The sequence below is a fragment of the Scaptodrosophila lebanonensis genome, unplaced genomic scaffold (assembly GCF_003285725.1).
Source record: "Scaptodrosophila lebanonensis strain 11010-0011.00,11010-0021.00 unplaced genomic scaffold, SlebRS2 tig00000001-arrow-pilon, whole genome shotgun sequence".
Classification (NCBI taxonomy): domain Eukaryota; kingdom Metazoa; phylum Arthropoda; class Insecta; order Diptera; family Drosophilidae; genus Scaptodrosophila; species Scaptodrosophila lebanonensis.
Genome location: NW_022060529.1, coordinates 24,779,220 through 24,806,613, shown reverse-complemented (window position 1 = coordinate 24,806,613; position 27,394 = coordinate 24,779,220). Strand labels below are relative to the sequence as shown.

The following is a 27,394-nucleotide window of genomic DNA, read 5'->3' as shown; positions in this document are numbered from 1 at the left end:
ACAGTCCTGTTTTCAGTAAGCACGAAATAAAGTTTTAACAATTATGTATGTAATAAGTTGTTTCGCTTTTGCACTGTAACTGCATCATCGTCCTTAACCTTAGGCCACAACACTATATTTTAGCCAGCAAAAAGGCCTGTAAAACGACTGCAATAATCCCACTCAATAGCGTTACAAAAAAATCGCAAACACAAACATTTCATCAACATTAACGCAATCAAAACAGGCAATATTTTCTTTGTGCAATCTGTCGCCAACTTATATGGATTCTACATTATTTTGTACAAATTGCTGTTATTGTTGTTATTTAATAAATATTGTTGTACAAGTATTTGATGGGATTTGGTTCTGGGACACCACCTGATTATTCCACGTGGCCACCCAATTTTGAACTTTGGCTTGGCAAAACGCATCGCTCTGGCTTGACCGTACAGTGGGCCAAATAGCTGTGCAAGTGGAGTAAAATAATTATTAAAAACTCGAGTAAATGAAAAGATATTTTCATGAAAATTTAAACTTAAGGTTTTCAACGCATTCATCAATCAGTCTCTAAATTTCAAACCTCAACTTTTTTTGAAAGCACCCATAGAAAAAAACAAGTAAAAAAGCTAAAGTCGGGTGTCCCGACTTTGAAATACTCTCTACATATGTTTACAATAATTATAGAAAATAAAAAAAATTAAGAAAATAAAAAAAAAATTTGATCGATTTTACCTCTCTCGGTATTCGAACTCACGTAAAGGGTGTATAATTGCACATTTACATAGCAATTGCGTCTGTGTGAGTGTATGTATGCCTATGCGCATCAATTCGTGTCTGTGTAAGCATTTTCGCAGTCAACCAAACAGCAACATCAACAACAGCCGCGGGCAGCGCTTGAGCAGCGCTGCAGCAGCGCTGCGGCAGCGCTGCATCAGCAAATATATTTATGGCTATAACTTCTTGTTAAATCGGTCTATCATAATGAAATTTGGCATACGGACATATAATAACTAACTGGGGGTATTTCCAAAATTTTAGTTCGAAATTCCAAGAATTACGGGAGTTACGATTTGCGGGGTAGAGGGGGGAGGGAGGGGAATTCCAAAATATACATTTTCTGCGTATTCACATAAGGCATCTGGGACTGGTGTTCCTAGGTCTTATAGTCTCCGAGATATAGGCGATTATACGAATGGAAAATCGGGAAAACCCCCATAGGGGGGAAGTGGGGGGGAAAATCAAAAAAATAAAACAAACTCGTATAGAATACACACATAACGCATCTTCGTGCAAAATTTGGTGTCTCTATCTCTTATAGTCTCTGAGATCCAGGTGTTCATACGGACGGACAGACGGACAGACGGACAGACAGACAGACAGGGCTACATCGACTCGTCTCGTCATGCTGATCAAGAATATATATACTTTGTGGGGTCTGCCACGCCTCCTTCTGCCTGTTACATTTTTCAGCTCCCGCAAACCTAATATACTCTTGTACATTTCATGTACAGAGTATAAAAATTACATATGGTTTTAACTAACTATTTAATCAGAATCCGATGATTCTGAATCATTTAAAGTATTTTATTAACGAGCAACCCAGAAACTACTTTACCTAACCTAACATATATTTTGGACATTTTTGATGTTTTTGATGAATATGTTATAAGCGGATCTTATGCTACAAGTAAACGGTATTACATCTACTGTCCTTACGGGAATGGTTTCAAGGACTTCTTTGGACATCACGCCAATAAGAAAAATTCTATACTAATGGCATACTTTCCATTTCTCTGTTAACCTGCTTACGAAATTAGTCAATTTTTGATTTACAAGTATTTCGGTTAATTTCGGTCAGATACGTTTTGGTTCTCAAAAGAACTTTTGTTGCGATGACATTTTCGCTAAGCTACATTGAATAAAGAAAGCTTAGGGACTGACATTTCACCCAAAAAGGGCAACAGACTTAAGAGTTGGACGTAGTTGGTTATCATTTTGGCTATTTTAACACCACAAGGACTCACACTTTACATGAATGCTAAAACTAGCGTGAATAATATTAAATAACATTAGTTATACATAGTCTGAAGAAGCCAGTAATACGCTTAAAAACATATTTGCTAAAGCAACTTACTTCTACCGCATATTTTTCGTTAGACGTGAAAAGACAACACATCTATATAATTTTTAAATAGTACATACCTTATGAATAGGCCCAGCAAGTTTTAATTTTTTTGTTCTTTGACCCAATCTAAGAAATTCATATAATGACACGAACTCGTTCACTTTGGCAGCTCGCAATTGATCAGGAATGCATTTAAATTCTCAGAAAGAAGCTTTTCTAAATTTTGAGAAATGTCAATTATAAGAAAAGAAAACAAGTCGGGTGGCCCAACTTTGAAATACTCTGTACATATGTTTACAATAATTATAGAAAATTTAAAAAATCGGATCGATTTTACCTCTCTCGGTATTCGAACTGACGTAAAGGGTGTATAATTGCACAAATACAACGCAATTGCGTCTATGTGACTGTATGTACATGTATATGCTCGTATATTCGTGTCTGTGTAAGCATGTTCGCAGTCAACCAAAGTACGAACATCAACAACAGCTGCGGGCAGAGCTTAGGCAGCAAATATATTTATGGCCATAACTTCTTGTTAAATCGGTCTATCATGATAAAACTTGGCATACGGATACATAATTACAAACTGGGGGTATTTTCAATTTGAGTTCGAAATTCCAAGAAGTACGGGAGTTAGAGAAAATCGCGATTTGCAATGGAGAGGGGGGAGGGAGGGAAATTCACGAATACACGATTATACGAATGGGAAATCGGGAAAACCCCCATAGGGGTAAGTGGGGGGGAAATTCCAAAAAATAAAACAAACTCGTATAGCGTACACACAAAATTTGTTCTCTCTAGCTCTTATAGTCTCTGAGATCCAGGTGTTCATACGGACGGACAGACAGACAGGCAGGGCACTGTCACGCTGATCAAGAATATATATACTTTGTGGAGTCTGCCATGCCTCCTTGTGCCTATTACATTTTCCAGCTCCCGCAAACCTAATATTCTCCTGTACATTTTATGTACAAAGTTTAAAAATTCGGAATTTCAAAAATTTAAACGACCTAAATCCCGCTAGATAGGTCATTTGGGCCACTGTGGACCGCTCGAATCAATAGGTGTTCCAAGTCCGCTCATGTAAATTACATTAAATTGGCTGTTGGGACAACCCCCAATAAATGAGTATAAAGAATCGGGGTTTGGAAAAAATGTTTTGTTCCTGAAAAAAATGTGATTCAAATGAAGTATTCAGAATTTCAATGTCATAGCGTTATTTACTCTCGTCTGCCAATAAAACATTTGAGTATGGCAGCGCAGATATTGTCTTTGCGTAGGTTGGCATGTAAATTGCTTAGGAAAACAAATCACGTAAAAAACTCACACCGCGTCGTTTGCAGTCGAGCAGATTGGCGCTCAAAGGAAACAGACTAAGTGCCATCAACATCCAAAAGAAATGGCAGGTTGCTTAAGTGCTTGGAAGCTTGGATAAATTGGCTTACACAGTGTTAGGAATTATGCGCTGCTTTGAATTGGCAAATAGCATGGAAATGTGCGTTAAAACTGGGCCCAAAACTTGACGCGAAATCAATTAAAAGACTTGACAACGCAATGAAGCAACAAATTAAAACGCATGCAAGTAGCTAATGAAAATCCAAGGCTAGCAAAATAAAAATCTAAATCCAAGTTCAAGATACACTCATATGTACAAGCACACAGCACATACTTGTACAGAAACACCCGAGTTTTTCATCAATTGATTTTCATCGTGGGATGAAAGCCCGGAAGCACAACAACTGACAAAGAGTGTACAGAAAGGCGTTGAGTTTGGAGACAGGCAGAGGATAATATATATGTTAAGACCAACCATGTCAGATCACCATGTTGTAGAGCTGTCATATGAAGCAATCGGCTTCGGCTGCAGTTGATTTTTAAATATAGAAAAAAGTCCGTCGGCTTTCCAGAACTTCGGCAAGTTCTTTTACTAAATACACAGTTTATTGGTACTTATTTGAAACAAGAATAGCGTCGAATATATATTTTATTTTTAACTTTCGTTGGAGTCACAAAATAAGACTTAACTCAATTAACTCAAATTAACTTAATTAAGTTATATCCCAAAATTTTGTCTCTGCCGATGCTCTGCCCGCAACTGTTGTTGTTGTTGCTGCTTTGACATAATTATGTACTGCATACATACACGCATACAAGTATAAACACGCATAGACACGATGATGTAAATGTATGCTGTTGAAACTGTACATGTCTCCGCTTTTTCATGTATGTATTAAATAAATTTTATTTAATTTAATAATTAATTAATTTTTTTTAAAGTAATTAAATTTTTTTAATTTTCCTTTTTTGTGGAGAGTACAGACTATTTTACTGTCGGGCTTGCTCTGTACCGTTCTCCCTTGTTTTCTACTGGGCCTAGGGCGCATCTCTATAGATCGGTTGTTTTGAATGAAATGTGTGAATGCTATTGTTTTAACTACAGATTTAGTAATTTGCTTATTTAATAATATTAACATAGGATATGCAAAATATGTTTGGTTTAGATTGTTCAGAAAGACTATAAGGTTTATATTCCAATGATTATTTGAATGTTTAAAAATGTCTTTATTAGTGTTTTTAATCAAATCTTCAGGCAAAACATACGAAACTTCCCAAAATAAATTTCTGTGGCACCGAGAATTGGTTTTGAAGCAAAACTTGGGCTGAAGAGATTTCGGTGGCACCCCTGAATATGATTTAGAAATAGTTATTCCATCCTTCCAATCCTTTTGTTTAATGAGAATGTATTGGGTATATCATTGCAATTGTATAATAATACTTGTGGGCCAAGAAGGGTAACACAAATAAATCAAAATAAAAATAAAAAATTCAGTTCATTTTGTAGAAACTTTAAACGGTTTTTATTAATGGCTATCAGTCATTGAGCTAACACAGTAAGACCCTTTCGTCTGCAGTGTTACCACAAGGCGGGAGCGGCAGCATAGCCCAATGGAGCAGCAGGGTAGGCCAAGGGAGCGGGCGCAACGGCTAATCGCGGTGTCAATGGAGACAGGTATTTGGCAATCAGTGGGGATGCGTATGGGGCTGCCAGGGGAGCGGCCAGAGGACCTGCAATTGGTGCCGCAGCTTTAATGATGGGTGAAGCGAGAGGCGCAGCAAGTGGTGTGGCCCAAGGAGCTGCAATCGGACCAGCCAGTGGGGCAGCCAGTGGGGCAGCCAATGGAGCAGCGAAGCGGTGTGCAATTGGCGCCACAGCACGCACAACTGGCGCTGCTACGGGCACCTGTGCCACTATGGGCGCCGCAGCAATGCCATTGAACGTCCTAGCCACAACTTGGCTGCTGGCAGCTGTCACAACGGGTGCTGGTATGGCCAATGGTGCCGCCAGGGGTGCTGCCAATGGTGCATGCAGCAGACTCGGCTTGGCTGCGACGCAGGCAATCAAAGCGCAGGTTAGAACGACCTGAAAAATCGAATACGTTTGGTCAGCAGACATCAACAAATTAATTACTTCTGTACTAACGAATTTGAACATGTTGGTAGGTGAATTGGTTGCTGGTTGCTAGTTGCTGGTTGGAATGATAGCCAAACGTTAACTGATGACAACTGCTGGCCACGGTGTGCATATTTATACCAACGACGCAGCAAATGACCAACGACAACTACTTAAAATGCGTTCAGCGTTGGCGCCTATTATAAGCTGGCATAATACCTTATTGTAATTGGCAATTGATTACTTGGGCACTCTTTGTCTTTGTCCGGCAAGTCTTTGAGGGACAGGCGCAAAACCCGAAGGGCATCCAGCACCGCTCTACGACTGTAATTGTATACGAAGCAAACGGCGAATTATGGAGTTTTAACAATTGACACTTTGAAGTAGACCTGTTGGAGTACTTACTACATCGGGAGCACTTGCTTCTCTCCATATCAGTTTCTTCTTGACCGCCTCTGAATAGGTGCAACAAAAATATTAAAAGCAATATATCAACAAAATGCCACATACTCGTATGTGTGTACTACAAGCACACCTGTTTCCAGCACCCTAACCAACACCCAATCCACACTTAGCAGATAGTTGGCCAATTAAACATTTTGGACACGTACGCCCAGCCCGGGTCGCAGGCCGACAACAATTGGTCTGCAAACATACCACCAGCACATGACCAATTTTGGGACGTGGACGAATTGGCTCGTAGCTGTCATGAAAGCTATTTGCTTTTGTATTTGTGATTTTGGGTCAAGGTTGTGCATTAGTTTGTTTGGGTTTAGTGACCTTTGGCCATATTGAGAATGGGTGATGTTGTTGTTTTTTAACTTCACAAATTTAAATGCATGAATTAATAAATTGCTGCGCATTATTTTATGTTCCCTAGCGTTACAAAAATTTAATACAATTATAAGTATGTGGCTTTAAGGAGGAAAGCTTGAAAAACAATTCAATTCGAACATAACTTTTAAAAACGCTCCAGAATTGATGTGTTGCTTAGCTGTTTATTGTGGCAGCCCTAAAACCTACACTGATAAAAAAGTTGCATAGTACGGATGAATATTTTTATACCCTGTACCCGTAGGGTAAAAAGGGTATATTAGGTTTGTGCAAAGTATGTAACATGCAGAAGGAAGCATCTCCGACCCCATAAAGTATATATATTCTGAATCAGCATGACGAGAGAAATCGATCTAGACATGTCCGTCCGTCCGTCCGTCTGTTCGTCTGTCCGTCCGTCTGGATGAACGCGAGGATCTCAGAAACTATAAAAGCTAGAATAACCAAAGTTGGCATCCAGATTCTCCTAGGTCCGAGAAAGGACGAGTTTATTTTATTTTTTGGAATTTTCCCCCCCCTTCCGCCGCTACAGAATTTCGTCAATAGCGTCCACATTTCAAATGCTAACTAAACCAAACTTTGCACACATAATTTATAAATAATTATCTACTGTTGTTTAAAATGTTATTCAATTCTGTCAATTCTAAGAAAAGGTATTAGCGAAACAAATTCTCGCCAGTACAACCTCCCCAAACTGCAGCAACAAGTTCGCTCTTCTTCTTCCTCTTTTTGCTGCTGCTATGGGCGCATATAACTCAGTGACGGAAGTTTACCTGGGTACAGGGTATTACACTGTCGGGCTTGCTCGACTGTAGCGTTCTCTCTTGTTTATATTAAATTTAATGTTCACCTATTTCATATTCAAATCAAATATAAACATCGTAAATTTTACTAAAAACATATTCAATTAGTGAATTTATTATGAATAATATTCAAAACAAACTGTAAAACTTCGTTATTAAAGTCTGTCATATTCAATTTAATGTTGAACCATATTAAATATTAATATGCACACACTTCAAAAAACAAATAGTTCAATTTACTATATTCCATAGCAAGGGCGTAGCCCTTGTTCCATAGTAAATAATAATATTTTTCTAAACTTTAATTTGAAGTTTTTTGTAGTCGATTTAAATATACTAGAAATATATTAAATTTCAATTGACTAGAATTCTCAAGTCGGTTTTCAGCGGTTGTGTGGTATAAATACAAAGGGTGTCAAGTAAGTGTTATCCAATCAGCTGTTTCTCACTTATAATATTAATATTGATCCAAACTATATCCGTACTAAGAGGCATAAAAAAACATCAAAAAAATTAATTCATGGATAACAAACAAACTTTAAAATTACTTTCTGCTAAAAATGGTGGTTCTATAGAAAAAAAAAGATGTATATAGCAATAAAATATGCATCATGGAAATGTCAATATTGAAAAGAGTTAAGAAATACCAGTAGCGTAGATCAAAAAGTGGAAAAAATATTTTGTAATTATAAAAAATAAACCTTTGGCGTGAATCAAACCCACGTCTCCACGTCATCACTTGTGATTTAATATTGTCACACTTTAAATTTAATATTTAAATATTAAATTTTTAAATTTAAGTGTGCACACTTCATTTTTACTAAAACCCACGATGGTGCAAAATCGATGGCAAAAATATTTAAATCTACGTGTAAATATTAAAATTTCCGTGCTTTGTTTTTAACAGTGTAAGCATTTCTGAATTTAAAATGTGGAAATGATTTGGCATCGTTATGGGATAAATTATTATTTATTATTATTATTTGGAAGACCTCACTCCAACCATTATTTTATCCCCTGTGTCCAAATGTTAAAATGGTTTGTACAACAAAAGGAGGCGAGACAGCCCCCACAAAGTATTTATATTCTAGATCAGGATGACAAGACGAGTCGATATTGCCATGTCCTTATGTGTGAAATCAATGATCTTTAGAAGTAGAAGAGCTAGAATAACCAAACTTGATATGCAAGGCCCCATTAGAAATTTTGTTTTGTTTTCTGATGCATTCACCCACTCCCCCGCTATTAGTGATATAATAACTCCAGTATTTCTTGGAATTTTTTAATCAAATTTGACATTTACATCCAGTTAGTGCTTATCTGCCAATATGTGCAGTTTCATCATGATTTTCAATTGTTAAGAAAGTTAACCATGCTCTGCCTCAGAATGCTATTAAAACTACTAAATATACATACATACATATGTATTAAATATTTATACACTACATAAAATGTACAAGAGTATATTAGGTTTGCAGGAGCTGAAAAATGTAACAGGCATAAGGAGGCGTGGTAGACCAAAGACAAAGTATATATATTCTTGATCAGCATGACGAGACGAGCCGATCTAGCCCTGTCTGTCCGTCTGTCACACCTGGATCTCAGAGACTATAAGAGATAGAGACACCAAACTTTGCAGAAATATGCCTTATGTGTGCAAGTTTGTGTACCCCCCCCCTCCCCACTTCCCCCTATAGGGGTTTTCCCGATTTTCCATTCGTATAATCGCCTATATGTCGGAGACTATAAGACCTACGGACACCAAATTTTAGTCCAAGATGGCTTATGTGAATTCGCAGAAAATGTGTATTATGGAATTTCCCTCCCACCCCCCTCTCCCATGCAAATCGCGATTTTCTCTTACTTTTTTTTAATTTCTATAATTATTCTAAACATATGTACAGAGTATTTCAAAGTTGGGACACTCGACTTTAGCTTTTTTACTTGTTTTATTTTATTTAAATAAATAAATTTGTTTTCTTAAATTAAAAAATTAAAAAAAAATTGTTGTTTGTATATTTCTCCCTATTTTAAAGCATAGCCCAACGGATTTAGCTTAGCCCGCACAATTTTAAACCCGTTTTTCACCCTTCAATAAATTAAACTTTTATTAAATTTGAAATTTTACAGGCTCTTTTTCGCATCAAGTACTCTAATTAGCTATTTATTAGAGTTCAGTTTTCACTTTCTAATCGGTGCAAAGCATGCTGGATGACAAATAAAATTCCCCCAACAAGTCGGAGGCATTAATAGATACTATTACAGTTTTTACGCATTCTTATCTTCAAATTTCAAATAAGAATATATTGTAAATACTCGTATTAATATACTACACTACTATATGCCGACAGCCCATACTTTGATGGCGAAATAGTAATAAATAAATAGCAACGACACAACGTATTGATTACCGCAGAATTGCTATTGCCATATGTTGCTGAAAACAAACGATCGCAAACTCCTTCTAGGATATTCTTGGCAGACAAAAACTACAATCGGTCCTAGAAGATCGTTGGCTAGAACTACGCGATCTAGCCCAAAAATGAGCTGAATCTCAATTAAATTATCGTAAGGCAAAAAAACAGCAATAACTAAATTAGTTCTTGCCATGCTCTGCTCAAAGGTTTGTTCATTATTTGTATTTATTTAATTTTAATTAAACAATTTTCATAGGAATAAGAAATTTGTAAAATTGTTATCTTTATTAAAAACATATTAAATTTTTAGGCTTGTACACGGGTTTTAAGAGTACCGCACTACTATAACATGCTATTGTTGTTTTTCATGTACAATATACTGTATTGATCTTTGAATAGTATGCATCCGCAGAGGCATATTTAACACCATTGTTGTGTTAATAAACCCACTTATTACAGTTAGGCCAACGGTTAGTTGGTTGGCTTCTGTGCATAATAATTTTTTTCGCACTTATTGTTCCATTGTCGTCATTGGCGCAGTACTTCAGTCACGTCCGTCAAGGTAACTGGCTAGCTATAAAAATAAATCGATTTCGACGAAATAGCATCAAACCCAGTTTCGCTTTTCATAAGCCAACTCGTCCAATCCTCCAGCAACATGTTCAAATTCGTAAGTGGCATATCTGGCTAGAGTGGTAAAAGGAGTTAATCATTTAAATGTATCCGTTTAGGCCGCTGTCATCTTCACCATCGTTGCCTGTGTGGCAGCCAAGCCGGGTCTTCTGCATGCGCCACTCGCTGCACCACTTGCTGCGCCACTTGTGGCGGCTGCTGTTCCTGTGCCCGCACCTGTAGTGACTGCCACCAGCAGCCAAGTGGTGGCTAGGAACTTCAATGGAATTGCCGCAGCACCTGTGATTGCCCCTGTGGCGCCCGTTGTAAGGACTGTGGCGCCACTTGCAGCTGCTCCCATCATTTCAGCTCGTCCGTTCGCAAGTCCTTTGGCTTACCGTGCATATGCTGCACCATTGAACTATGCGGCGGCGCCTGCTCCTCTTCTTTTTTAAAGTAACTGTGATAAATTTTTGCTTAAAAATACTCTATAAATAAAAGCATAAGTACATATTAGCGAGTTCAATATCAGTTGTTATACCCTGTACCCAAAAGTTAAAAGCCTATAATTGTTCAATGCTAATGTCACACACAGTAGGAGGTGTGGCAGGCTCTTCAAATTATTTATATTCTCGCTCAGTATTACAGTATTGGCCGTTCGTCTGTCTGCCTCCATGCACCCATGGTTCTCAGAAAGTATAATAGCTAGGATAACCAAACTGGGTATCCAGGTTACCCTAAGCCATAGGCAGACCAAGTTTGTGTTTTCTTGATGCACCCATAATGCTCTGCCAGCGCAGTTTTTGTTCTTGCTGCTGCTTTGACTCAACTCTGCATTGTACACTCAAATTTTACATACTTGTACATTCACATTGTGCACTCATTCTAAAGATTCATAAAATGTCATTATTTTTGACAGGCAAAACAATTAGCTACTTGTATATGCATGCTCGATTTGTCGAGAACAACAAGTGTATAAAATAATCTAAATATCACTTTAAGATACAAAATATTGCATTTTAAGCAACAAGTATTTCGATTGTTTTTCTAGAAAACATTTAAATCTTCAACTGCAATCTTAACTATATATTCGGCGTCTCCGCTGGCCACAGCAATACATAAGTTATTCAAAGGAAGCCGAATACAACGAACACACAAACTTTTGTTGATTACGTATTTTCAAAGGCATTTGTATTAGAGATATAGCTAGGAATATATATACAATATGTTTAACATCTGCTAAGATCAAATAGGAAATCTTTATGGAGATATATCAAGATTTTTAGCATTACACGTAGAGGGATTATCAATATCTTTCCAAGCATATTTCCATTACGAACTGAGGCTTAAGTTGCCATACATTCTTTCTTATGCTTTAATAGTTGAAATTCCCTTTTCCCCTTGCATATTCCCGTTTTAAACTTGCTATACTTTCTTCCATAAGCATAAGCTTTAATAGTTGGATGAAGATTATCAGGGACGGACAAAATGAAAATAATAATACCTAGGCTCCTTCTTACTGTTATATATAATTTTAATGGACTCGACTTGCCACGTTGATCATACTTATATAGTTACACTTTGGGGGGTCTACCAAGCCACTTTCTGACTATTATAAATATAACTGACTATGAAATTCCCTTTACCCTTTGGATATAAAGTATAAATGTGGCATTTGTTTTCGAATCAAAAAAGTTTAAAGGTCACTAACAATTTTAGCTCACATGCATATCTTGCCTGTGGCCTTGACACAATTGCGAGCTTTGACCATAAATAACTTTAAAACAAACCTTCTGCCCACTTTCATGTCTCTCGTTATTCTGTGGCTTTATTACTTCGGTGTGAATAATGGTCGACGGCCGATGCCGGTGTTCACAATCATTTTCAAGCTGTCGACGTGACGCGCATCTGAATAAGCATTCGATATTGCTGTAGTTGTTGTTGGCTAAATTTAAATATATATATGCATACACACATCTACATATATGCATGTATATGTATATGTGACAACAGAACTTATAAATAAATGTAAATGGAAAGCAGTTATGTAAAAGGAAAAGCAGTCGTTTTTATTTTCAGTCATACGAGAGGTGCTTAGATCAGAAAGGAAGGCGCAGCATTGTACACCAAGGGACCAGCGCTGTAGGCTAGAGGAGTCGCCACATGCGCCGCCAAAGGAGCAGCTAGTGTCTTCACAACAGGAGCGACAGGCGCGGCAGCAATCACTGGAGCAGCAGCAATGCCATTGTAGTTCCGAGCAATCACCTGGCTGCTGGTTGCGGTCACTACTGGAGCGGGGGCAGCAACAACTGCAGCAACAGGAGCGGTGTAAGCCAGAGGCGAAGCCAGAAATCCGGGCTTGGCAGCGACGCAACCAATGACGACGAGGATGACAGCGGCCTATGAACGAGTATAAAAAAAAGTTGATTATGAACCTCACTCCTGGCAATCATTCCAAAACTTACGTATTTGAACATGATGCTAGAAATTGATTGTTGACTGTTTTGCTTGTGTGAAGAGCTGGGAAATGTTTGATACTGATTCGACGGAATTGTCTTGTATTTATATCCAAAAATGTCGTGCCTCTAGAGTGACTCATGTTGAGCATATGTGTACATATGTATGTACATACAAGTATATAGTAAGTGCGAGCAATTCATTGAAATGCGACGCTCGCGTTAAACGAACAGTTTGAATTTTGATTCCGTTATAATTTAAAAGTTCCCCCGTTTACATTTACATATGTATGTACATACGAGCACTCGTACATGTACGGTTCGTTGTGCCCAGATACATACATACATACATACATACATACATACATACATACATACATACATACGAGTATGTGTGTGTACTTGCTTAAGGTCATAGGCTGTCAGCGTTTAACTTCATGTATAAATAGCTCAGGCCATAGTGTTTAACGGCATCAAATAAGTTCAAGTTTTCGGGCTGCGAGCACCAAAAGCAAACAAAAATCATTATCAAAATGTTGAAATTCGTAAGTTTGTCGCTTGTAAAGCAACGCCCTTATCTAAATGTATTCTCACCCCCAGGCTGCTGTTATCCTCGCCATTGTTGCCTGCGCCCAAGCCAAGCCCGGTCTTCTGGCTGCACCCTTAGCCTACACCGCTCCCGCGGCAGCCGTCCTTGCTGCCCCTGCTCCTGTGGTGACCGCAACCAGCAGCCAGGTGTTTGCTCGGAACTACAATGGGATCGCTGCTGCTCCAGTGATTGCTGCCGCGCCTGTCGCTCCAATTATAAAGACACTTGGTACACCTCTGGCTGCGCCTCTTGCTGCCCCTCTTGCTGCGCCTCTTGCTGCGCCTCTTGCTGCGCCTCTTGCTGCCTCGCTACCTTACAGAGTCAGCCCCTTCACTGCTCCTCTGGGCTCTGCGCTACCATTGGCCTACTCCGCACCGCTCCTGGTCTAAGAATAAACCAGCCCGTCTCCAGACCTTTTGAATAAAACTTTCGACTGATTATTCACTAAACTGGAGCTGCATTTGTTTGTTCAAACGGTTCCACTCAAGTACAGACCCACATTCACATACAAACCCATGGACATACATATGTACATACATACTTATATACACATAGCCACATTAGACAGCACTGCCTTCCCCCTGGCGTTTGTTAGTTCTGTCCTGATGCGCGTATTTATCTAAAATGCTTTTATGGCGCATTTCATGCATTGATGCACAATTTAAATAACCATTTGCTTTCGCGCGCAGATAAGATGGCACAGCTGGAGAACGGCATGGAAAAGCCAAAAATCCTAGGCGTATGTTATCGCTAACGTCGTCGCCATCGTCGCCTGAAAAGCGCTAAAAAGTTGAGCGCGTGATTGCTCCCTAGCAGGATTTAGCCTCACATGTGAGTCTGGCAGCGACGCATCGTCTTGCCTAGGCTGGCTGTTCTATAGATTTGTCGGAAACGAGTATTTAATTTGATTAGTTACGCTTATACGGCCCTAGTTGTGCAACTTTCTGGGCGTTTGTAATTACAAAAACCAACAACACGTAATGAAATTTACCTACCACGCCCACAGCCGCCAAATTTTCACCAAAAACTCCTGGCGAACGAATAAAAAGTCAGCGCCATTCTATATAATTAAAAGTTTGCCCTTACTTGACGCTTTCGGCGCTGCCCGTTAGCCGTTGTTTGTTTTTTCGTTTGTAATTCCAGTAACGGCAGCGGTAACGGTAATGGCAATGGAAACAACAAGCTGCGCTACACGACAAAGCCGAGCACATGGAACACGGTTTTTGCATTAAAAAATCTACTGAGAGGCAGAAAAAGAAACAAACAGAGAGTCAGTCGCCTGCTGCTGATGCCCCTTTCCCGGAGTTCTTGCACACTCGTACATGTTATGACTTGTTTATGCTCGACTGCTAATTTTTCTTGTAGACTGCTAGGTTATGTTTGCAAATTGTTAAGTAATGGACACAGCACTTGCTGGTTCTGCGCAGGTTAAGGCTGTCGAACGATGGGTGTCAAACGAGCAGTCAACAAGCGTTCAGACACAGTCTGTCAAAGGGCCGTCATTTTCAAATTTCAAAATTAAGGAATTATCTATTCCTGTACGAAATTATGCATTATTAAAATTTTGTAATTTTTCTTTTTTAAAGATCTGTCCTGAAAGGACAGTTATTAAATAAGCTTATGTGCCTTGAGTATCTTGGCATCTGGCAAAATAAGAGATTAAATGGGGCTGCGAAGATTCAAATTAAAAGTTATTTGGAAGGCTCTGTAGTTGACCTGGAATGGAAGGTCAATCGGGTGAAACTTTTGCGACGTCTTCGATGCTTGCTGATATCGAGGAGATTTATAGCAAGAACGATTACGTCAGTGTTAAGCAAGTAGCATGGTCCTCCGGATATTGTGCGTAGAACTTTATTTCGAACCCCGCAGTTGAGTCCCGTAAATTCAAATGGGTTTTATCATCGCTTTGTAGAATAGGAGCTTATGGTTCAAACTCAGCTTTGAGCGTAGGCCCAGTAACCAGTAGAGTTTGCCAAACTTTTTGTTAAAGTGCTGTCATTAAGCCTTAAGATGCTGGCACCAGGTAAGACCCCTATTAAAAGTTAGGCTTAGGTACCTAATAGACGTTTCAGATGGTATAGCATTGCCGAAGAGTGTGATGTGGACAGTCCTCTCTGGGCAAGGTGAACATCACTTGGACAGACTTCTCGCTGTTCACCACTATGTTCCAGCGCCGCAGCCATGGCTCTATTGCATCTATTTGCCTCTGGATCAATGCCGATGCTTCGCATGATGAAGCGGACGGTACCAGGAAAGCTCTGTCATCGGCGAGGGTTACGGCCTTGTTGGACTCCAGTTCCTACTGACCGGATGGTCGATTCATCTTCACCTTCTCTAGGTAGCATCTACTTTAATTTGAAGAGGAGCTCTTTATGCCAAACACGGTGGTTTCATCATGATAGGCCGAATTCAAGGAAGTTATAGCTACTTGTATAAATTTAATCTTCCCATGCTCTGTAACTCTGCTCGCAGCGCTGCCCGCAGCTGTTGTTGTTGTTGCTGCTTTGGTTCACCTTTGTGCTGCATACACACAAGCATATAAACACGCATAGACACGATGGTGTAAATGTATGCTGTTAAAACTGTACATAAACAAGTCTTCTGTGTATGTATTAAATAAATTTTCTTTATTAATTAAATTAATTTTTTAAATAATTTAATTTTGTTTTAATATTTTTTTAATTTTACTTTTTTGTGGAGAGTACAGGCTATTTTTCTGTCGGACTTGCTCGACTTTAGCATTCCGTTCTTGTTTTAAATTGTTTTATTTTTTGTAGGAGTGAGTACAGGGTATTTAAGAGTTGAGCTCGTTCGGCTCTAGCATTGCTTTCTTGTTATACCAGTAAGGTAAAAGGATATATTAGGCTTGTGCAACATAAAGTATGCATACATACATACAAGTATATATTCTGCATCAGTATGACGAGAGAAATCAATCTAGACATGTCAGTCTGTCTGTCCGTCTGGATGAACGCAAGGATCTCTAAAACTATAAAAGCTGGAACAACCAAAATTGGAACCCAGATCCTCCTAAGTCCACGAAGGGACAAGTTTATTTTATTATTTTTTTTATTATACATTTCCCCCTCCCCCGCTACAGAATTTCGTCAATACTGTCCACACATCAAGAGCTATATATATAAACCAAACTGCATACGTAATTTGTACACAATTATCTACTTTTACTTTAAATTTCATCCAAATCGGTCTGTTCTAAGAAAAGTTATTAGCGAAAGAATCTTACTTCTGTACTACGCCCACAAGCTGGAGCATAAAGTTCGCTCTTCTTCTTCTTTTTGCTTCTAGCGAATATAACTTAGTGCCGGAAGGTGTTTTAATGGAAAATTGATATCTTAGATACTAGTTTGATAACACTTTTGTTACTGTTGTCGGGTGTCCCGACTTTCAAATACTCTGTATATATGTGTAGATTAATTATATAAATTAAAACAAGAGACAACGATAGAGTCGAGCAAGTCCGACAGTGAAATATCCTGTACTCTCCACAAAAAGGAAAAATTAAAAAAAAAAATATAAAAAAAAAAATTAAATTATTAAAAAAATGAATGAATTAATTAATTAAAATAATTAATTAAATTAAATTAGAATACATGTTTATGTTCAGTTTAAACAGCATACATTTACATCACGTACCTATGCATGTTTATATGCGTGTATGTATGCAGCACAAAGTTGAACAAAAGCAGCAACAACAACAACAGCTGCGGGCAGCGCTGCCGACAGAGCAGCAGGCAGCGCATGAGCAGCGATTTTACTTATGGCTATAACTTTCTTCAGAATTGACCTATCATGATGAAATTTGGCACACGGACACATTAGTACTAACTGGATGGACCTACCAAAATTGATTTTAAAATTCCGGAATTACGGAAGTTATAAGAAAAAATACGATTTGCGGGGGAGTGGGGGGGTGTATCAGAAAAAATAAACAAACTCGTTCTGCCTAGGGCTTATAGGAACCTTGATACCAATTTTGGTTATCCTAGCTCTTGTACTTACTGAGATCCTTGCGCTCATACAGACAGACGGACAGACGGACATGGCTATATCGACTCGTCTTCTCATCCTGATCAAGAATATATATACTTTGTGGGGTCTGCCACGCCTCCTTCTGTGTGTTACATACATGCGCACAAAACTAGTATAGCCTTTCACCCTTTGGGTACAGGCTATAAAAACTTGGAACTTAGACTTTTGCATTGCATTACTTATATCAGAGAATTTTTACCCTATGATGGTGGTGATGCCTGATTTCAATGTGTCACACATTCCGTGACCATTTGTAATGGATTTGGATAGAATCATCTTCCTCTTTGTAGCATGCCTTGTGAGTTGTGGTTTTGTTTTCCCAACCTTAATGGTTTATCAGCCTAAAGTTAACTGAAACTCTAATTACACTAGCAAATTATAAATCATGATTTATGGCGCACACCGTCATTAAGTTTTCGCGATAAACAGCTGGAAAAATTAATGCCATTTTGATTAACCCATCTAATTTATTGGCAGCTCATGGCCTTGGCTTAATTGTGGCCAACGGGGCTAACAAGACAGGCATCTGCAATGCCAGGTATTCACGTACTGGCATTTGCATTTTTGATTGCTTCGATATTTTGTTCATTGCTTTACGTTGTGTTGTTTTGTTTATTGGGATGTTTTGAATTGAATTTTTTTCGGGTTTTTCTCTATGAAACGTGGCGCGCACACAAAAAAGAACGAGCGCTTTTAAATTTCCACACAAAAGGTCAGTTTGTCTTTGGAGTTTTGCTCACTGGCTGCCGAATGAAAAAGAGTGGCTCTCGGCGAAAATATGCAAATCATTGGGGGGCTTATCCCATTGGCAATTCCATTTATTTAGGCGTCACACTGCCCGAGACCTACATACATACATAATTATGTTTTGTGGGCCTGACTGGAGCAATTTTCTTTTACTGTTACTTCCTAGCACTTTTTTAAAGTCATTTTTCAGGCGTATCGCTTTATTAATTTGTTTGCTTAGGTAATTGAGGTCGGCTGACAAAACAGGCCCATACATACATACATACATACATACATACTCGTATAGTACACACAATAAGACAATCAAACACGTTTTTAAATACGACTACCCCAACAATAATAGCACAACGCAGAGTTCAAGAGTCTCGAATTACTTACAAACTGCGCCATCAACACAATAGCTATATTATGTTTCCAAGCAATTGTTTATTGTTCCAAATCGCACGAAATCAAATTGATGCCACTGCGCCACAAAATCGTAGCCATTTATTATATGTATGGAACAAAATATAATGGGTGGGTCGGGGTATATCGCCCAATTCGTGCTCAAGCAGCCAACCTGGGATAAAAATGTACCGAGACAATTCGCCTCCAACCCCCATACCTTTGCTTCTTTACTGCCGCTTCACCAGCAGTGTTGCGAACGAGTTAAAGGGACGGGCGCAGGACTGACGTGTTTCTACAGCAAGAAATGGCAACACTTAACCTTGGCTGTATACGGCCGAGGACACGCTACTTAAGTTATGAATTAAATTCCTCAGCTAGGCTTTTGGAGTAGGCAGGAATAGCAGACTGCGCTGTACACGATATTTCTGCAACCTTACAACTTGAACAGAAAAGCACTGGGGCTGCAGTAAAGCGGGAGAGCAGCAGAGCGGGAGCATTTACTTCGCTCTCTGCAAAGCCGTGCAAAAGCTCGCGCCTTCCATTCAGCGACTCTGAATTTGAAAGCTTTTGCGTGCGTGACTGTGACCTCTACACAAAGAAGAGCATATTTGTTTTATAAGCATCGTTTCAAAACTTGTAATAATAAGAACCAACCAAGTGCCTTAGCTAACGCGACACAATGTATGTATGCATGTATATACGTATGTATGCATACTTTCAATCACGTTGGGCCGATTGTTTCTAACCTATCGATTTATTATAGAATGCAGATGTGTTGTACCGGTTCATCACTAGCATTGTTGCACCACTAACCATGACTTGTCACACGCAACAGTTGTTGTTGTAACTGAGTGTAATTTTAAATGAATGAGATCAAAAATTTAACGCTGTTAGACAGTGCACTGCTCGAGTGCGTCATCTTCTTGGATTTCATCAGGACCAGGCTGATTTGGCTTCTTTTTCTTGTCAGGCGCGCGAAAATTGGCCGTAATCAAATAGAGCTTGGCCAACATCTCATCCGCGAGGACTATGGTCATAGCAAATACATGCACCATGCCCGTCTCGTAAACCCTCGCAGCTACGGCCGGGAAACTCTTGTCCACAAAATACATAAAGCGGCTGCTCCCACACCGGGGTTCCGTGGTCAACGCATAGGCTTCACAGAGCCCGTATACGTCAATGCGCCATGGATAATTGGCCCATGACATGAGTCGATATTGTTGCAGATTACTTATGGAATTAACACCATAATGGCCCGCTCCCACAAGTCGATCCGACAATTGAATGCGTGCTTGCCTTAGCGCAGCTTGCGATCGCCCGTTTATGATCATGACACTGCCATTTGGCCAGATCCAAGCCATCTGTGTGCTCCCGTAATGTTTCTCGATCACATCTATGTCGCTGTTATAGACTGCGTCATCCAACTTCTTGACAGTCATCTTTAAATCCAACTCTCTATTCAATTCAAAGGTGCAGAACATGCGCACATATTTGATTTCAATGTCCAAAGTGTCGCGATCACACCTACGCCGTATGGGCCGCATAATCCTTATCTGCTGCGGCCCTTGCTCTGGCTGCTGCTCCAGGTGCAAGGGTAGTGCCGGCATGAGTAACGATCGCTTGATATTGACGACCTGCTTGCTGCGTAGACGCTTGAGCTGCGGATCACGAAACTCACGCGCTTTACTATCTATCGTATCATCCATGCTATGAAGCATGTTTTGGTAGCTGCCCAGCCACTTATCGTCGTTTATGGTCCCCGTTTGCGTTTCTTGCGTCCCCGGCAGCTTGTGCTGGTTTAAGGTGGTGATCTCGCGCTCAAAGTCAATAGCTGAAGATGATGAAGACTCCTCTGGTGAGGTTTTAGGGTCAGATGCTTTTACAACTTGTTGCCATTGGGTCTGGAGTTGCTGGGATATGGCCTGTTCGCATTGTTGCAACCAATTACTGATGGCTATTTCCTCACTTTGGGGCACTGGGTTGTCTGAGTTAAGATTGAGCTTTGTTTCTGTCGGGAATGGCGACGGCACTTCTTCCGGTTTCTCAATATGTTGCTGCACTTCCACTAGCTTCGGCAAGGCAATGGCGGTTTGCTCTTTTGGAGAATCCTTTACCACTGTGGTTCCGTCGACTGTACTACTAGATTCCGCACATTTATTTTGCTTCCAATTGTTTAGGACTGTTTTGTCTATTGATTTGACGGCTGCCCCACTCCTCTGAGTCGGACCCTGTACATTTACCGGCACAATCGTAGGATTACCTGCAGGTGGTATTTGTTTGCTTGATACATTCGCCGGTTGAAGTGGCGGCTTCTGTTGTGCCGACTTGCTTTGCTCTTCAAAAAAAGAGACGAGTGCTTTTGGAGGACACTTCCGCACCTCCTTTAACGGTCCTGCTGTTTGCAGCTTCGGCCTTAACAGCTCGTACAATGCAGCTCCATTCTGTTCTTGGTTTCGGGCCATTGACAGCAAAACGTCAAACTCTTCTATGTCACTCAATGGTTCATTCAAAAGTTCCGATTTGATCCATTCGGCCATGGTACGTTCCTCATCGAGGCCTAATTCTAGGCTGCCTGTGTTTATTATATTGCAATTGCTTTCCTCAAATTGTTGTAAGTTCTCCTGAAGTTTCATTGGCCAATTCATAGATAAATTCTCGATCTCATTAAGTGTCTCAATCTCCATGTCTTCTGTTTCAGACTCGTTGACCTGTTCCTCAACCATTTGGGGTTCAATGGCATTGTTTTCGTTCTGGACATTGTCATCCCGGTTCTTCTGAATTAAGCTGATGGGCCACATGATTTCATCGTCTTTTGCGCCTCGTTGCAGTGCCTCGTAATTCTTCCATATTTCTTCAGAAGAAGGAAGATCCAACGCAACATTATCAGGCAGAGGCGATATAGGTCTGAAATTTTTATCCATTAGCCATTGATGCTCAGGTGGCAATTTTAGTTCTGGTGTTTCAAATAAATCATCTATCTTAGAGGCATGTTTTTCTTTGCGTCGCTTATTGGAAGATCTTTTTCTCGATTTTTTGGATTTTGTCTTCGATGGCAACTCAATTACTCTAACTGTGTCCTTTGAATCTGGCTCATCGTCTTTTGAACCAAAATTAACTACTACACCGCCAATCAAAAATTTATTTGGTATAACTTCTTCAGGCTCGATGTCCAGATTGCCACTTGACGTTTGAATATATATTATTTACAGATTAGTACAAGTGTAGAAGTTTTCTAATTCAATGTTAACGTACTTCTCTTTAGATTGGCCTTCTCCAGTAGGGTTCTTCTTTGAATCAAGAAATGAGCCATTAAACAAAAAATTCATAAGCTCTTCATCTGTGTCATCGGAGCCAACTTCAACCTCAAAATTATCTGGAACATTTCCCACTGGTTCTGCAGCATTCCCTGCTTTCCGCTTGCGAGCTGGCATTGCACAGTTTAAAAAAAAAAAACTTTAATACAATTTAACTTATTTAATATGCGTGCACAATTTTCGATAATAATTTGACAACTGTCAAAATAAGTGTTGGAAAAACTTCATCAATGCTGTTTTAACCAATACTGCAAAATGATTCACGTCACAAGGCTATCTAGCTTGTGGAGTACAGAGTATTTAAGAGTATTTAATTTATCATTCCATCCTTTTTTTAAAACAAAAGAATTTTTAAAAATTTGAATGATTTTTTTTTATCTGCTTGCTTCAACCTGTCATTGACACGTCTTCATCCGACCTCGTTGGCATTCGCATCTGCGCTCATCTCTGAACTGGTCACACACGAGCATGAATAGACACGCATGGACATAATTCCTATGCAAGTGTACAGTAATACACCCGTTACGTGAGTTTGAATATCAAAGGAGTTTAAATTGATCAACAATTTTTTTACTTTTCTTAAATTTGTTAAAATTTCTATTATTACAGAGTATTTTAGAGTAGGGACACTCGACTTTAGTTTTTCCACTTGTTTTAATATTACAAATTCGTTACTTTTTTTAAATTTACAATTATTCTACACATGCTGACACATACGATATAGACTGAAGATTTCAAAGTCAGGAAACCCGACATTAACTTCTCCACTTTGTATTTTTGGTTCTGTTGAAAACAAAAAGTTATAAATATTTGCACTGGAAATTGTTTAAAAGCAAAATATATGTACGCCTGGTCCGAATTACAAAAATTACTTAGTTTTTTTGCTCGTCTGCTTTTGCGCTAATAAAATTATAAACTTTTCAGATACAAGTTTTAGTTTAAAATTCACCACCGCACTAGTCTGTACACTTTGATTTTGGCTACTTTTTTATATTTTCCTTACAGTCATATAGCAAGCAGGTAGTTAAAACTTTTAAATTGAGGATCATTTGTGATTTTAAACGTGTGCGTGTGTGTGTGTGTATCTGTGAGTGTCCTGTGTGTTTTTTTGAGCTCGAGTGTCTGACTGTACGAACTGTGGCAAGTCAATGGGAATAAGTTGCAACAAAAAGTTGCAGCTGCAAAAGTACTCTGTCACTGCTCATTTGTTGCTAATAATTATAAAAGTTTATACAATTCCCGAAGTGGCATACATACGTACCAAAAAAACACCGACAGCAAAAGTTGCAGACAGTCCACACAAGGAACGAGTGTCCCGTCCGTGTCTCCCTGTGTGGGCGGATGATGGTGTGTCTATTGGTGGGACAGGTTGCGCTATCCAAATTGTTCAGCAGAAGTTAGTTTAGCTACCACATTTTTTCATTGTTGTTGATCAAAATGTTTGTAAAGTTTTTAGTGCTATCATTTGAAAAGCGCTTCTTACTCAAATTTCCAACAACAACCAAAAACTGAAATAGTTTTTAAGCTGAAGCCTAAAAGCATTCAGTATTAAATTTTTATTTGCTGACACATAACAATGGAGAGTTATGTACTGTTATTGTTAAGGCGACTCAACTAAGGGTTCGAGCTCTCTACTTAGTCATTTTGCCGCTGGCCCTTGGCCAAGACTCTACAATTTAGGGGGCCACTCGCAAACAAGTCAAACAAAGAACGGGCCAAATTGCCCTAAAAGCCTTTTGAAGTAAAGTTTAGCCTGTTTGTGCATAATTATTTATCTTTGAATGAAAACTTTCAAATAAAACCATCTCCTTATTAGCACCGGTGTTACGAAATTTCTTTTTCTAATTTCTCGAAGTTTGAATAATTTTGAGCTAATTCTTAGCGAAGGTTTCCACTTATTCGGTGCCTGTAAAATGTTATTAAATATTATCTCCATTTCATAGCCAATTTTTAGCTATGTTTTCCATTTGCATATTCGGTGCCAGCTTTATGTGCCAAGTCCAGGACAAATTTATATTTTTTCAATACACCCCCTTGGCCGCCTAAAAGCCGTTTGAAGTAAAGTTTAGCCTGTTTGTGCATAATTATTTATCTTTGAATGAAAACTATCAAATAAAACCATCTCCTTATTAGCAGCGGTGTCACGAAAATTCTTTTTCAACTTTCTCGAAGTTTGAATAATTTTGAGATAATTCTTAGCAATGAAATAGAAGAATGACGGCTACAATATGCAAATTTTGCATCTAGATCCAAGAAAGGAAACGTTTAAGTTTATTTTCTACGTAGTTTTCCATAACTCTTCTAATTGTTTAAATTTTGTTTATTCAGATACATTATTTAAGCGCCTTTTCGGCCTCACGTCAAGTATAATGCTTATAGGTCAAGAGAGTTATGACTATAAATAGAATCTTTGCCCTTAAGTGTGACATTGTTTGATTATGTTCTTGCGTATTATATCGATTGGGTATTATATCGATTAGAAAATGTTATCGGCAAATATGTTGAATTACGTGTTCAAGGGCGTAGGCAGGGAGAAAAATTTTGCCATATAAAGTCGACCATATGTTCATTATTATGACGTATTATTATGACGTATTATTTCGCTGAGTTGGATTTGTTGAAGTTTTTTCATTGATCATATGCATAAGTTATTTTTTAAATGCATCGTGCATTATTTAATCAAAATTTTAATTTTTTGGCCCCCCCCTTTGGTAAAAGCTGCTTACGCCCTTGTACATGTTTTTTGAATTTCAATATTTTGTAGCTTAAATTGGTATTAAGATATATTTTAAACACGCTTTTATTAGTTTTACCCGTTGTTTGTAACGAATTCTTATAACACAATTTTCATCTACTTCAAGACGTCAGGACCGACGACATACATATACGACGACCGATAAGTATAGCCGACGTTGTGGTCAAAAAGTAAACACGACTTTTTGCTTATGGCCCAATACAGGACACAAACAAACCTTTTGAGAAATGGGGCTTATGAGAAAGTTGGCAGTAACCTTGACAGTTGATATTCTTTCAGAATGATTCCAATTTGCTGTGTATAATTTGGAGTGTTTTCTTTGGGGTATTTGTATTCGGAATTTTTAATAAAGGGTCATTTAGTGAGCACTACGATTACGGTGCTCTGTACATTTTCACGTCATCTAGTACGTCTGGCTTTGAACAAGTTAAGTTAAGTTAAGTAAAGTTTAAAAATTCAATTTGTGTAAAGATGTAGTCAATAAGAAAAGGAAGTTATTTTGAGTGATGTGTTTTATGTATTGAGTGGCTTACTTTTTGTGGCAAAACGATGTTTCCATGCTGGATTTCACCCGCTAATGACGTCTGTGCCTTTGTATATTTTATATTGTTTCCCCTGCTTCTGCTTTTAATAAGCGATTCTTTTGACTAGACTGATTTGTGGTTAAGCAATGTTACTAAAGCGCTCCAAAACTGATCTGTGGTGTGTTTAAGATTATTGTGTAGGTGATAGGTTTGGGAAATGGTTGTAGTGGGTGCTTATGGTTTGTTGACGAGCTTTCATTAACCGCAGACCTTCCATTCGATTACTTTAGGAGAAATTAATTAAATATAGATGAAGGACGAGTAGTTGTGTGGGAAAATTTGGAACAATTTGCTGGTTTCATTGGTGGTCTTTGGTTCGCGAGTGTCGAAAGCAGATGAGCAAAGCAGAAATGCTTACGTCAGACCGCGATGAGAGCTGGATTTTAACTCTGTTGAAAATTATATTACTCTATTGTTATTATTTGCAGTTAAAGGTCGCACTTCACAACAAGGCAGATGTTAAGCACTGCCGGAAAGTTGCTTTCATTTTTACTGCGAGAATGTATATAATATATACACGTATTTGCTTGCGTCCACATTTAAACATACAAGTATATGTACATACATAGAAATACATTAATCTTTTTAAATATATACTTACAAAGAAAAATCTGTCTACCTATCCATCTGTGGGTCAGTGGGTTCATATGTATATACATAAATCAGAATTGATCATTACTCAGCAACTATTTGACGCGCATTAAAGAAATTTGGCATCTGCTGCCTTTATGTATTACATACTCACATATACAAATGTATGTATGTATAGGGATTGTTATGAAAGGAAAAAAGTCGAACTAACTGGTCATTCTTAACATTCGCTAATATTTCACTAAGTGGTTTCGTTTCTGTGTACATATGTACATATGTATCTAAAATATCTTTATTTAGTGGCAGAGCAGGGCAATCTACGTATGCTAGATATTAATAAATTAATTTGTTAGTTTTTTTACGAAAACATTGACATATTGACTGTTGTTCTGCTGAATTTTTCTTCTCGTATCACAGTATCTTCGAATGAGCCACTTTTACCGGATAAGAATTGGTATTATAAGTAACTTTAAAGCGCAAATGCCTCGCCTCTATAAACTTAATACATATTAGAAAATACTAGTACAATAAAGCATTGCAATTAAAATAGAAGTCGACTGTATGGCATGCATTTTACACTGATTACTATAATTATTTATGTGTTTAAAACATCGAACGCGGTCTATTATTATCCCCTTTTTTTAAGATCTAATATCAATATATAAAAGCCTCTTGAAGAGGTAATCAAGATATTGGCAAAATTAAATTTATTTTACCAATAATATTAAATAATTTGTGGTGTTGTGTCGAAAGTGCTTAGTCTGCTTAATTCTATTGCTATGAATCTAGTTAGAAGGGAAGGTATGTATATATTTTCGAATTTCTTTTCAATACTCAAAATGGTTAAGACATAAGTACAAGTATATGGGAAATACAAAGCTTGTTCGTTTGATTTAAATAATGCTCTTTGAAATAAACGAAGATTAGATATCATTAAAGGTCATAAACATTTCATTAAGGCAGTGCCATAAAAGTTATATTGAAATGTTATTGCTGAGATAAAACTCAGAAGAATTTGACACAGATAAGTGGAAATGAAGGGAAACGTCTACATGAGCTTGTGTTGTCAAAAACATGCCTCTTTTGTGAAGTTTGCCTCTTGATTGTAACAAAAGCTGAACGATTTAACGATAATATCTGAATGGTAAGTTCAAAAACAACAAAATATGAATTGTTCGTGATGCCAACTGCTTCGCAGCAGAAAAAAAACCAAGCCAGAGGCAAAATCTTTCGACATTTTGCTTAGATTTGTTTTATTTTGGTCATATGTTCTCAGAATATAATTTACACATTCATTGCTACTGATTATGCGGCTGGTTCTTTCTAAGCAGGCTACCTCCATGCTCTACTAAAATAAATCTACTTAGCAAGTGGCTAAGACTTGACTAACAAAACTTTTGCGAAGTACAAGTCGTGGCGTAAACTTTAAGTTATTTACCGGCACATTTGGCACCAACTTACGAGTTGAAGTAAAACCCTTTGGTCAAGTTACCGAATGCACTCGACGATATTTTTGCTATGGCCAGAGCTTACTAACGACTTTTCGATACGGAGCACAAAACTTTGCCAGATAAAAGCCTGAGCTGAGGAGCGACCTGATGGTAAGCCTAATCCCACAGACAAGGAGGTGCGTTTTGGGAAGAAGAAGAGCAAAAGAAAAGGCCGACCCTCTCTTTTTAATAAGCTGCACAAAT

The 27,394-nt window shown here is 38.5% G+C and overlaps 5 protein-coding genes across 5 annotated transcripts; 2 read left to right on the top strand and 3 right to left on the bottom strand.

The window, feature by feature from the left end:
* The first annotated feature begins 4,656 nt into the window (after positions 1–4,656).
* LOC115634465 (calphotin-like) lies at positions 4,657–13,661 on the top strand. Its single transcript, XM_030532193.1, has 2 exons — positions 4,657–4,668; positions 13,284–13,661. The coding sequence occupies exons 1-2, from the start codon at positions 4,657–4,659 to the stop codon at positions 13,659–13,661; spliced, it is 390 nt and encodes a 129-aa protein (XP_030388053.1).
* Positions 5,025–5,603, bottom strand: LOC115634414 (cyclin-dependent kinase inhibitor 1C-like). The gene is made up of 3 exons (XM_030532112.1): positions 5,592–5,603; positions 5,327–5,531; positions 5,025–5,176 (listed from the first exon to the last, which is right to left on the bottom strand). Exons 1-3 carry the CDS (start codon positions 5,601–5,603, stop codon positions 5,025–5,027), a joined length of 369 nt encoding a protein of 122 aa, XP_030387972.1.
* LOC115634409 (cuticle protein 16.5-like) lies at positions 10,274–10,682 on the top strand. Its single transcript, XM_030532105.1, has 2 exons — positions 10,274–10,285; positions 10,347–10,682. Exons 1-2 carry the CDS (start codon positions 10,274–10,276, stop codon positions 10,680–10,682), a joined length of 348 nt encoding a protein of 115 aa, XP_030387965.1.
* Positions 12,322–12,704, bottom strand: LOC115634466. Its single transcript, XM_030532194.1, has 2 exons — positions 12,693–12,704; positions 12,322–12,627 (listed from the first exon to the last, which is right to left on the bottom strand). The coding sequence occupies exons 1-2, from the start codon at positions 12,702–12,704 to the stop codon at positions 12,322–12,324; spliced, it is 318 nt and encodes a 105-aa protein (XP_030388054.1).
* A 5,530-nt stretch (positions 13,662–19,191) lies between the features above and the next one.
* On the bottom strand, positions 19,192–21,949 carry LOC115634461. Its single transcript, XM_030532186.1, has 2 exons — positions 21,709–21,949; positions 19,192–21,636 (listed from the first exon to the last, which is right to left on the bottom strand). Exons 1-2 carry the CDS (start codon positions 21,885–21,887, stop codon positions 19,347–19,349), a joined length of 2,469 nt encoding a protein of 822 aa, XP_030388046.1. The 5' UTR covers positions 21,888–21,949; the 3' UTR covers positions 19,192–19,346.
* Positions 21,950–27,394: the final 5,445 nt, after the last annotated feature.